The sequence below is a fragment of the Nicotiana attenuata genome, chromosome 7 (genome assembly GCF_001879085.1).
Source record: "Nicotiana attenuata strain UT chromosome 7, NIATTr2, whole genome shotgun sequence".
NCBI classification, from domain to species: domain Eukaryota; kingdom Viridiplantae; phylum Streptophyta; class Magnoliopsida; order Solanales; family Solanaceae; genus Nicotiana; species Nicotiana attenuata.
Window position 1 is genome coordinate 87414820 of NC_031995.1, and position 12815 is coordinate 87427634.

The window sequence follows — 12815 nt, forward strand, 5'->3', positions numbered from 1 at the left end:
ACATAAATAAAGGCTGAGAATAAGAAATCCTGAATAGGCACAAAGTAATTCTATAAATACAGCAACTTGAGCCCAGCAGCATAAAATCCAGTAAAACAGTGAAAACAATTATAGAAATATCACAGCAGATAAGTAAATAAATGACAATTAATAATATGCAATGCAACACATAGACCGGTACTCTCCAGTACCCGCTGCGGCGTGCAGCCCGCTCCGTTTTATTTATCGTCGACGTGCTCACTAGGTGTGTGCAGACTCCGGGAGGGGCCCATTACGGCCCAAGCGCAATAATAAGCCATATCGTTGGCATCAACTAGGCTCTCGGCCTCATATCAATATCAGTATCATACCGCTGCGCGCGTGCAGCCGATCCATACTCAGTCCAAAATCACATAAGCCTCTCCGGCACAATAATATAGAAATATTTAGCCCAAAATTCATTTAAAAATATTAATTAAGTTTCTAGTTTGAGAAAAGTGCTGAGTTTGCAAAAACAGTATTAAATTCTAGGACTGAGTTCAATGATATGTAAAAAATGGTAAGGAACCGTAATAATAATCCCTGAAGGATTTAATCAATTGGCACGAAGCCCAAACATAGCAATTAGCTCAATTAAAATGATATTAGGTGAATTTTCAGTCAAATACGCAGTTAATTCACTTACCGGGAGGACCAAGTCACAATCCCTAACGGTGCTCTACCCCACGCTCGCTACCCGGCGTGCCAAGTCACCTCAATATAGCACTACGATGTGCAAACATGGGGTTTCGAACCCTCAGAACAGCATTTACATCTATTACTCACCTCAAGCCGGCCAAAGTCCTAGCTCGCTATGCCCTTGCCTTTTCGAATTGACCTCCTCGTGTACCGAATCTGATTCAAAAACCACAACGAATACATCACAATATGCTAATAGGACAATACCCAATCGAAAACAATCGAAAAATAGCTAAAATCTCGAAATTAGCAAAAACCGAGCCCCGGCCCACTTTCTCGAAAATCAAAAAATTTACCATCAACGGGATTCCTTATCTCGCCACGAGTCTATACATATAAAGAACACAAAATCGTAGTCCAAATGACCCCTCAAGTCCCCATTTTAACTCTCTTAAGTTTCAAGCCCTAATCACCATTTTTTGACCCTTGATTTCCTTAATTTTTCAGTCTTAATTCATGTCTTTGCACATAAAATCGTTGTTTTAGACTCAGAAATCCTTGGCCTCAATGAAAGTCCCTTGATTTCTCTCTTTCCAACTCGCCCAAATTCTCCAAAGTCCGAAGTAAAAATTATGAAACCCTTTGAAATTTCGCGAAGGAGAAATAAAACCACCACTGGATCAATTATTTCCGCATATGCGGCTCCTTAGCCGCATCTGCGACTTCCGCTTTTTGCGGTTAAGTGTCGCCTTCTGCGTTAATATAAACCGCTTCTGCGGTCACCAATCCGCTCATGCGGCCACCGCTTCTGCGGATCGAGCTCCGCCATTAGCGGATTCCTTTAAGATCACCAAACTCCGCATCTGCGGTTGCTTTGTCGTATCTGCGACTCCGCAGATGCGGTCAACGCCAAACCGCTTTTTGCGATCCCTGCCGCTTCTGCGGCTAATACCTCGCTTCTGCCGGTACCTTTCTGCGGTCCAATTTCCGCGAAGCGAAATACCAGAAAGCAGCTGCAATTTTCTTAAGTTCTCAAACCAAAACTTTCTCGTTGACCATCCGAAATTCACCCCCGAGGCCCCCGGACCTTAGCCAAAAGCACCAACACCTCCCTATAACATCATTCAAACTTATTCCAATCATAAAAACAACCTCTAAACACACTAAAACCATCATTTCTCATCGAATTCAAGGCCTAAGGTTTCTTCCAAAACTTCCGAAACACGCATTCGATCACAAACCCAAACCAAAACACCTCCGAATGACCTGAAATTTTGCACACACATCCCAAATCACCTAACGAAGCTACTGCCACTCTCGGAATTCCATTCCGACCCTCGGATCAAAATCTCACTATCAACCGGAATTCGCCAAAATTCTAACTTTGCCAATTCAAGCCTAATTCTACACCGGACCTTCCGAAATTACTTCCGATCACCCTCCTAAGTCACAAATCATCCCCCGAAGCTAACCGAATTCATCGGGAATTCATATCCGAACCCTCTAACACATAAGTCAACGTCCGGTTGACTTTTTCCAAAACAGACCTTCCTTAAAGAGACTAAGTGTCTCATCTCCTACTAAAATCAATCCAAATCAACTCGTTCACACCCAACACTGATAATGAAGCATAAAGAAGAGCAGAAAAATGGGGAACGGGGCGGTAACACACGTGACGACGGGTTGGGTCGTCACAATTTTTATTCGATTTTTAAACTCTTTTGTAATCTGGACAAACATAGACGTGTGCCCTATATATTGCATATATTCTAAAAGAAATTCGCTTTATTTTATCTAGCTATAGTGTTTTAACGTACTATAATTATATGATTTTAAATGTGAAAGGATTTTATAGTTATATGCAGTAGTTTTTTTTTCTTTTCTTTTTTGCCAGAGGCGAAGTAGTATTTAAATAATTAAAAATAATAATAAAAGTTCCTAACATGATTGTATATGATCATTAACCTAATTAAGTATGATAACATGATAACAAAAGATAAATTTCTTTTTTATTTTAATTCAAATTTAAAAACTTTATCTATAAAGTCAAAATTATACTTTAATTCAAATTCAGTTACCAAATAGAATAAAGTTACCATTTACTATTGGCAAATATTAGCTTGCCACTTGGCTTAACCACAATACCAATTATATATGGTAACTTTATTCCTTTAGTATATACTAGTATTATCACCCGCGCGAATGCGCGGACACTAACCATGTAATATATTAGAGCTATTTGGATTATACGTAAATAATCTTAAAACTTAAACTTTCTCTATTAAATATAGATAATTATTGGATATTAATTAAGAAACACTACATGAAAAAGATTAACCATTTCTCAAATTTCCTAGATATAATTCTATTTTTCTTTTTTGATATCATTCTCCCCGGTGTCATTGGATCCTAAAATTAGTCGGGAAGCAAATAATAACTAAGTAATATTTATGACAAAACAATCAAAGGTTGAGACTATGAAGGACTCTTTGGATACGACTTGACTCTTTTACTACTACTTGAACTCTTATTTTGTGTGTTGATATCTTTCAAAAATTATTTCTATTTTTAAAATTTCAGTTTTCTAAAATATTATTTTTAAATAATAATTTATTTTTATAATAATGTTAAGTGAAAATATTATCCTTAATTCAAAAACTCATTTTAGTCGGCTTATCTAAAAATTTAAAAATTGTTTAGCCAGTAAATTTTTGACTCCATTTTGATATTTGAAATTAACCATATTAAATATCCGAGTTATTTGAATGATATGTAAATAACCTTAAAATTTAAACCTTCTAGATAGTCGTTAGATATCAATTACGAAACAGTACAATGAAAAAAAGACTAACATTTTCTCAAATCTCGTAGTGATAATTTTATATTTTTGCACCATTCTCATTGGTGTCATTGGAAACCTAATAATAGCCAAAAAGTGAAAATAATAACTCGTATTTATGTCAAAGCACAAAGGTTGACACATATGAACGATTCTTTGGTTACGACATGACTCTTTTACTACGACTTGAACTCTTTTTGTTCTTTGAATCATTAAATGTTAATTAGTTGACTGTTATTATATAACATTGCATATATTGTCTTGAAATTTGCCAAGTGATTTTTTTCGACACCGTACTTGGCTTAACCTCAATGCAAACTACTCAAATTGCATTTATATTCAAATTCATATATCATATCAGTTTGTTAGTAATAGTATTTTTTTTTATTTTTAAAAAACACAATGTTAGTTAAAAAAATATTCTAAGATATCCTTGTCTTATAATCTATGCATTTGAGTTGAAAAAAATATTTAAATCGAATATATCAATTTCCAATTATTTTTTTATTACTTAACATAAATGAAACAAAGAAAAAAATTCGTTGTCATCTCTTATTTCTGGTTTTAGATTTTTCATACATTTTTTATATATTTATTTTCTTTTATCTTATTTTTTATGTCTTTCTTCTTTCTTTTTTTTTTTTACAAAAAATTAATTTATTTCTATATAAAAGGATGATATCCATATATAATATGTGTATAATCGTCCGTTGCCAATATATCATCTATGGATATTAGCTATAAAAAGTAAACAATAAATCTGGCCAGATATTTATGTAAATATTCCATAAGATTTCGGTTCTTGATTTTATCCGTGATATGACTTCTATTATAATAATTTAAAAACTCTACCTAAAATTCAAAAATATCTTATCCTTTTATTTTTACATTATATTTTAAAAAAATAATCCCATTTTGAAATAATTTGTTTACATTTTAAGAAAAATATTTCATGTCATACCAGTTTTTTTATTATTAAAATATTACTTTTTGTTACACTTGAAAATTGCTATAGAAACTATCAATTAGAAACCAATATCCCTCTTGTTGAATTTGAGAAAAAATAACTTTTCACATAATCTAATGATTCAAAACTGATATTCTTCAACAAAAAAATATTAAACCCTTGCAATGCTGGCTTGATTGCAGCTACATGAAGAGGTTTCAGCTTATACCCTTCAATTACTAGTAGGTGCTAAATTAAAATTAATGATAGCAAATGCAGAGCCAAAATTTTGTTATTTGTTTGATGTCCATTTATATAAATTGACTCTTCAAACAAACGTTTTCAAAAAGGAAAAAAATTAATTTTTTTGAATATTGATTGATTTTTGTGATGTTTCTTTCTCCATCATCAAGGTTTACTTCATTATATATGTAAGTAAACTTTTATTCGATTTTTAAACTCTTTTTTGTTATCTGGATAACCATAGACGTGTATCCTATATGTTACATTTATTTTAAAAGAAATTCGACTTATTCAAATCTAGCTATATTGTTTTAAAGAACTATAATTATATGGTTTTAAATGTGAAAGAGTTTTATAGTTATATGGAATAGTTTTTTTTCACAGGCGCAGTAGTATTTAAATAATCAGAGAAGATAACAAAAGTTCCTAGCATGATTGCATATGATCATTACCGAATTAAGTATGATTTGACCAAAAAAAAGTTAAATTTCTTTTTTTATTTTATTTTAATTCAAATTTAAAAACTTTATCTATAAAATCAAAATTATTCTTTAATTCAAATTCAGTTTTTATATATATATATATATATATATATATATATATATATATATATATATATATATATATATTATATATATATTACATTATATATATATATATATATATAATAATATATATAACATAGTAAAATATAGAATAAAATTATCATATACTATTTGCATTTATTAGCTTGCCACTTGACTTAACCACAATGCAATTATATATGGTAGCCTTCTTGCTTTAATATATATATAGATATTGATATATAGATTTGAAATCAAGTACACTTAAGGAAGATAACATAGTCCCCATAGAAATGACCTAGTGGTTGAGATATGAGAGTAACAATTTGGTCGGGATGCTGGTTGCAAACCTTGGTGTGAGCTCATCTACTCTGATTTTAGTGAACAATATTAATAGGCAAGCCATACTTCTGAACCAAACAAGCTGCCTAATAAATTAGGTCTTTTTATGCAAATGTCCCCTTCTTAGGCCATTGTTTGATTTTGTCCTTATTCTTAAAAAGACTAAAAATTTAGCACTTTGAAAAATTATTTATTTGGATAATATTAGACTCGGGGTACAATATTTGCTCATTAAATTTTTATTTTGCTAACAAAATATTAGACTATGATCTAATAACTTTTCATAAGATATTTTAATTATTTAATTGTATTTTAACAAGTCCATCAATTGCAAGAAAAATAAAAGGATCATTTACTAAAACAACCTATGTACAAAAAGGGACAATCGGCAAGAATCCCACGGGATCGCATAAGCTAATCACCCTAATAAAAACAAACAAAATTTATAAATGAGGCTTGCATGGATTAGAGTTTTGATTAAACCATATATATAATGTCAAGAAAAAATTTAAGTCAAAATGAATACTAAAAGACAAAGTTAAGTCGTCAGTAACAGCAATGGCCGTTGCGTAGGAAAGGCATAGCAGCAGCCCATTTCGCTATTCCCAAGATTCCCTCTTTTCTTTGCAAAACCCACATCCGATCCTTCTTTTACATTTATTTATTTAATCCCCTAAAACCCCATTTATTATATATAGTACCCATTTCTCTCTCTCTTTAACTTCTGTATTGAGTATTGACTATTGCTCTGTGATCTTTCTTTCTTTCTTCTAGGAGCACCAATCTCCTAGAACCCTTTTAGTTTCAGCTTTCAAGTTTTCGTTTTTTTCTTTGTCAACTTACACATGGGGGATCACGGAAAGGTCAAATCGGACATTTCTTTTGCTGGAACTTTTGCTAGTAGCGCCTTTGCTGCTTGTTTTGCTGAGGTATATTCAGATTTCAGTAACCCAAATGCTGATTTTACTATGTTTCTTCAATTTGGTTTTATGCAGATGCATTAGAGAATTAACAAGTTAGTTTCTTTCTTGCTTTTTTTTTTTGCTTCTCTCTTTTTGGGCTGCTTTAGTTTCTTGAATCTTTGTTATGTATGCTGCAATGATTGAAACTTTTGACTAGACATGGGTTGTTTTTTTTCTCCGAGTGGGGTTGGGTTAGGGGGGGGGGGAATTGATCTTCCGTTGAGGGCCTAAGGGCTTTGGTCAAGTGGTATGACCCAATTTCTGATGTGTGGGTTAGGCATACTTCAGGAGTTGGAAATCTGCTTCTGACAAAAGCATGGTATTTAAGTAAGAAAAGGTAGAAGGCCAGGCCCGTTATCCACCGAGTTTGAACCGCTGGGAGATTTCTCGATTGTAGGAATAAAATGAAAGATCCCCATTAAGCTGTTAAGTTTCTTAGCTTATGACTGTTGAATCCTTATTGGGTTACTTTGATGGACAACTTGAGTTTTGTTTTGACTTCCTGGTGCTGTCTTTCTAAAGATGTATAAGTATGTCTGTGTTAAGAATAAGCTGGTTCAGCATACTGAGCTTGATTTGATCTGTCTTCATTTAAATGATCTATGATCACCTTTAGATAGCATCTGTTAGAAAGGAAAAGCCAAATGACCTTGAGACACGGCTGTGGTGGTACAAAAGCAATTTCTATTCATGCTTCGTAGCTTTAAAAAAATTCACTTATCAAAGAAGTGGGAGGTAACCATGAGATCTCTAGTTCAAATCCCAACGGAGGCAAGACACTTGGTGGCCTAAGCTTTGGTGGGTAGAGTACCTTGGAGGTAGCAGGTACCTGGTGGAATGGTCGAGGTCCGTGCAAGCTGGCGCGGACACCATCATTATTAAAAAAAACTGGCTTTCATCATGTAAATAGTTTAAGATAACCATGTCTAGCTTAATTTTGAAGGGAATTGGGTGTTTTTGCTTTTTATGAAGCTATAGAAGTGGGTTATACAATGTTTTCGTGGTGCCTTAAAAATTCTCCAAAGAACAGTTAGCCTTGATCATTTAAGTGTTTTGCGAAGAATCTTGTATTGCTCAAGGTTGTTGGAAAGGAAGCTTGTTTAAGTTTTGTTGCCATTTATTTGGTCATCCAGTGTATATGATGTAGACATGTAGTACATTGCTCTCGAAGTGTTCATGCTATGCTATCGTTTCTGTAAATGACTCCTTCACTGCTTTGTAAATCTTGTTTTCTTCATACAAAATTCTATTCCAGGTGTGTACCTTACCATTGGATACTGCTAAAGTTAGGCTTCAGCTTCAAAAGAAGGCTGTTGAAGGGGATTTATCTTTACCGAAATATAGGGGATTGTTAGGTACTGTTGGCACCATTGCAAGGGAAGAAGGAGTAGCTTCATTATGGAAAGGTATTGTACCTGGGCTACATCGTCAATGTTTATTTGGAGGTCTTCGGATTGGGATGTATGAACCTGTAAGTTATCATTTCAAGTTTGCAATCACTACAAGTTTATTTTTGTGGTTTTTGCCCTTTTATGGACTGTTTGCTTGGCAAGCAGGTTAAAAACTTTTATGTTGGTAAAGATCATGTTGGGGATGTGCCATTGTCAAAGAAAGTTCTTGCTGCACTTACAACTGGTGAGTGCCTTCTCAGATGTTCTGTGTTTGTTATCACTTTGCTCAAGAGTTTAGACAGTGGAGCTTTTATTTCCATTCGTACAGGGAATAGAAGTTCAATGTTTGGATTATCAATAGCATGCGTTCTGTTTTTCCTTGTATTGGTCTTTTTACTGTTTGTTCTTTCAATATATTTAAAGTAATTTGGTAAATCTTTATCAAATAGGTGCATTGGGCATTACAATTGCAAATCCTACGGATCTAGTCAAAGTACGTCTTCAAGCTGAAGGAAAATTACCAGCAGGTGTGCCAAGGCGTTACTCTGGAGCTCTAAATGCTTACTCAACAATAGTTAGACAGGTATATGTCTTATCCAGCTCAGTTCTTTGATAAATCATGAAAATTGATGATAGGCAGGGCTGCAAAATTGAGTACACCTACTTTGATCATGAGTTGGAAGTTATTTGTCCCTTGAACTGAAATTAGGTGCTACTTAATCGATTAAATCCTTATTACTATTCAAAGTCTCATAATCTGTCCAAGCAAGTGGGCACGCGAAAAAAAAAAAGGAAAACAAGTGACCTACAAAATATGTGCCTTAAGGAAGTGGTAACATTTACAAACTATTATTTCCCTAGATTTTGGAGGCAAAATTTCTTAAAGATTCTTTAGTTCGACTATCTTCCGTTCTGATTCTTTGTTCGACTCTCTCCTTAACCATCTAACTTTTATGTATTCATTTTATCCTCTTCAGTTTTTGGAGAAGAAGGGTAGTAGTTTTCTTCTCGATGTATTTCCCGTCCTCCTGGAAATTTTATACATGCTTGAGAAATTATGAAAATTTCCATTGCATGAAATTTAATCAAATCCCCTGGGCTCCAGCTTACTGGAGCATTTGTAAAATACAGGTTCTGCAAGTGAAAATTTGAGGCAACTCATTGTTGAGTAATAGTTTTCCTTGCGAAAAAGACTCCTTTTTAAACTCTTATCCTAACCTCTTCGCATCTTGTTTCTACCACATTTTTATCTTAGGAAGGAGTTGCAAAGCTGTGGACTGGTCTTGGACCCAATATTGGGCGAAATGCCATCATTAATGCAGCTGAATTAGCAAGTTATGATCAAGTGAAGCAGGTGAGAAACCATAAATTTCTTAAATACCGCCTCATTTTCCTGACTGTTTAATATGGTAGCTTTCTTGGATCTCGATGTTTACATTATCATTCCTCTTACTTTTCGCTCTTTAAAATGCAGTCCATTCTCAAGATTCCTGGGTTCACAGACAATGTTGTTACGCACTTGTTCGCTGGCCTTGGAGCTGGTTTTTTTGCAGTTTGCATAGGGTCCCCTGTTGATGTGGTATCTTCTATATTCTTTGTTCTTTATACACTTGCTTTCTTTTTGCTTTTAGGTCCTTTCTGACGGCAACCCATGATCCAGTAATTTGCTTGTTAATATTTTAGATCTTCTTTTCCAAATAGGGAAAAGGTGACTCCGTATAGTCAATCTTTTTAATGAAGGAAGAAGAGTCGATATCTAGCCTGTTAGAGAGATGCCTCCATCTTGTGAATCTGAAGTCCTCTGCTCTTGAATTTTGTATATATGTTATTTTTCAAGGCTTCTAGTGCTTGAACAAGAATAAAACTCTAGTTTGTTTTGGGGTAAAGAGAGGAGGCGTTAGAGGAGTAGAAGTTAGGTGTAAGGGGATGTTTTGTAATTAGAAGAGGATGTCAAGTAACAAATTATAATAATAAAGAGGGCTAATCCGTCCAAAACTGGGTGGAAAGGAGGAAGCATGTCACTTTTACCAAACAATCGTAAGTAAATATAGAGAATTCACTTGGGGGAGGTAAACCAATTGGTTTTTCTTTTCTTCGCTCTTCCCTTCCCCTTCCTGGAACGAAACATAGCATAACTGGGATCAATACTGATATCCTGTTACTTGGTCAGTTGGTTGCATATGATGGTAATACCAACTTTTTTAATTCCTTCTTTTAAAAAAGGGCAGTCCGGTGCACTAAGCTCCCGCTATGCGCAGGGTCCGGGGAAGGGCCAGACCATAAGGGTCTATTGTACGCAGCCTTACCCTGCATTTCTGCAAGAGGCTGTTTCCACGGCTTGAACCCGTGACCTTCTGGTCACATGGCAGTAACTTTACCAGTTACGCCAAGGCTCCCCTTCTAAAGAGAGTAATGCGGTGAACGTGGATTGAACACGTGACCTTCAGATCTTTAGTCTGTCGCTCTCCCAACTGAGCTATCCCCGCTTGTTAAAAATGGCAGCCCGGTCACTAAGCTCCTGCTATGCGCGGGGTCAGGGAAGGGAAGGACCACAAGGGTCTATCGTACGCAGCCTTACCCTGCATTTCTGAAAGAGGTTGTTTCAACGGCTCGAACCCGTGACCTCCTGGTCACATGACAGCAACTTTACCGGTTATGCCAAGGCTCCCCTTCTTTTAAATTCCTTCTTTTAAGGTTGCATTATCAGTAGACTTCATAAAATTCTATTAGAGTAACTTTCTGTTGATTATTCTTGTATAGCCATGAAGCCACTGACACGGTAAACTGGATGCAGGTTAAGTCAAGAATGATGGGAGATTCAACATACAAAAATACCCTTGATTGTTTTGTCAAAACATTGAAGAATGATGTGAGTTCATCATCTGTCCTTTCTCATTAGTTGTTGAAGAATCCAGCCATTTTGCAGACACACATAAATTTTCTTCCTCTTAATTTTCATTTTTTACTAACTGATCTTGGCTTCTTACAAAATGAAGAACTCTTACCTAAAATAAAACAATGACCTCACATTTCTGTCAAGATAGTTTTACAATACCAAATATCAGATCCCTTTATTACAGATCTTTTTCCTTCTATCAACTTCTTGTTTGTTGTCTTGTTTTCAACGCCTGCCGATAGCAAGCTTTATGTCTAATGTCATTAAAAATGATGCTACCTTTGTGCCCTTTATGTTTTCAGGGACCTTTAGCTTTCTATAAAGGCTTTATCCCAAATTTTGGACGCTTGGGATCGTGGAATGTCATTATGTTTCTGACGTTGGAGCAGGTAAAGGGTGGAACCCTATTCCTAACAAAGCACATTCTTCTCCCTTCATAGTCAATAAAAATTTATACCAGATTAGCACATGTTGTGCTTCAGTAAGAGGCTTCCTCAATTTTTGATTGCTTCATGTTTTCACTCTTGAAAAATACATCATACAATAGTTGGCTTACCCTTTATATCTTATTTTTGGCAGGCGAAAAAGTTTGTTAAAAACTTAGAATCAGCTTGATGTGAAAGAGATGGATCATCAAGCAGAGGATTACTAATATATACATTAAACATGGATTGACTCAGCGACCATTAAAACAACGATTGTTTGCAACATCCCCTTTTTTCATTTTTCTTGAATAATTTGTCCCAACGGAGACCACGAGAACTGTGAGAGACAAAACGCAGAGGCGTTTGATAGGCTTTCCCCTTAAGTGGCCTCTTACAATTGTTGTAGACACCAAATGTTGTACCCTTCTTTCCTTTTGGTTACTAGGGGATTCTACTACTGATTTATGGCAATTGATTCCAATGACAAACAATGAAGATTCAGCTCGAGCTGTGTTTGCTTCTTGTTGACTTTTTTTTTGCTTGGTTTTTTAGGCATCCAGTATTTGGCCTAAAGAAGAATGATCACTTTTGTCTTAATATTCCAAAATTCAAACAGTCTCTCTTGCTATCGAAATCTAAAAAATATAAATTCCATTCAATAAGATTTGAATCTATACCGATATCCATCCTCCCCTTCCCACCAAATAAAATAAAAGCATAAAAAAGAAAAAAGGATTAATGCATCACTTGTTTTGGCGAAAAAATTATTGAAGTTTATTCTCTTCCCTGGGATAATTGTGTGGATAATTCTTTTGTTGATTCCCTCTAAATCCGGTGGTTCCAGTGGAGTATAGTCGCTCTCAAAATAATAGTCGAAAAATTGTATATTTTTTGTAAATGTATGCATTCTGTTATATACAAAAATTATATAAATTTTATATACTTTAGTTTTCGGCGCAGGTTAAAAGTGAAGAAAAAAAAAAAACCATTTCTTTTAGACTGAAGTTAAAGTCACATATCCTTGACATTATTCATGCTTGAATTTTCTGGAAATAATTCAAAATCTACATGCCACAATAATATTAATAGAATTACATTTTTGTTTAATGGTTGCAATTTTCTATGAAGAATCAAGCCAAATAATTTCTCATCCAACCGCTTAAACTAAAAATAGCCGGTGAAGGTATAATATATGCATAACTTATGTATTATATGTGTATAATTATGTATAATCAATGTATAAATTATGTATATGGCTAAAAAAAATAAATAATGAATATGTACGGCTATTTGTGTAAAATCTCATTTTCTATCTACATCCAAATAGTGCTATATTATTAAGGGAATTCGCTGTTCTTGCTTCGGTTTCCCCTGTTCACTAGCTTCCCGCTTCTCCCAAGAATAAAAAATGGTAACTGAATAATGCTAAGATTTTGTTGGGGAAGTGCACAAATAGTTTATACTTGTATCTAGGACCCCTAAATTAAAGAAAAGCTTAAGTTTACGAAATGTTTAAAGTTTAACCATCTCATAGTTAACTTCAAACTCATG

General features: G+C 34.5%; 1 protein-coding gene and 1 non-coding gene across 2 annotated transcripts; one reads left to right on the forward strand and one right to left on the reverse strand.

The window, feature by feature from the left end:
- Positions 6234-11789, forward strand: LOC109229422 (mitochondrial uncoupling protein 1). The gene is made up of 9 exons (XM_019394856.1): positions 6234-6519; positions 7808-8023; positions 8109-8187; positions 8393-8526; positions 9199-9297; positions 9418-9522; positions 10738-10812; positions 11142-11228; positions 11419-11789. Exons 1-9 carry the CDS (start codon positions 6436-6438, stop codon positions 11452-11454), a joined length of 915 nt encoding a protein of 304 aa, XP_019250401.1. The 5' UTR covers positions 6234-6435; the 3' UTR covers positions 11455-11789.
- On the reverse strand, positions 10357-10429 carry TRNAF-AAA. The gene has a single exon. It is a non-coding gene; the product is annotated as a tRNA-Phe (tRNA).

What these genes read in the sequence shown, in the direction of transcription:
- LOC109229422 (XM_019394856.1), top strand. Translation starts at nt 6,436, where the DNA reads ATGGGGGATCACGGAAAGGTCAAATCGGACATTTCTTTTGCTGGAACT. An exon ending in ACTCAACAATAGTTAGACAG is followed by an intron (nt 8,527 to 9,198) that starts GTATATGTCTTA and finishes TTTTTATCTTAG; the next exon opens with GAAGGAGTTGCAAAGCTGTG. An exon ending in GTTATGATCAAGTGAAGCAG is followed by an intron (nt 9,298 to 9,417) that starts GTGAGAAACCAT and finishes TTTAAAATGCAG; the next exon opens with TCCATTCTCAAGATTCCTGG.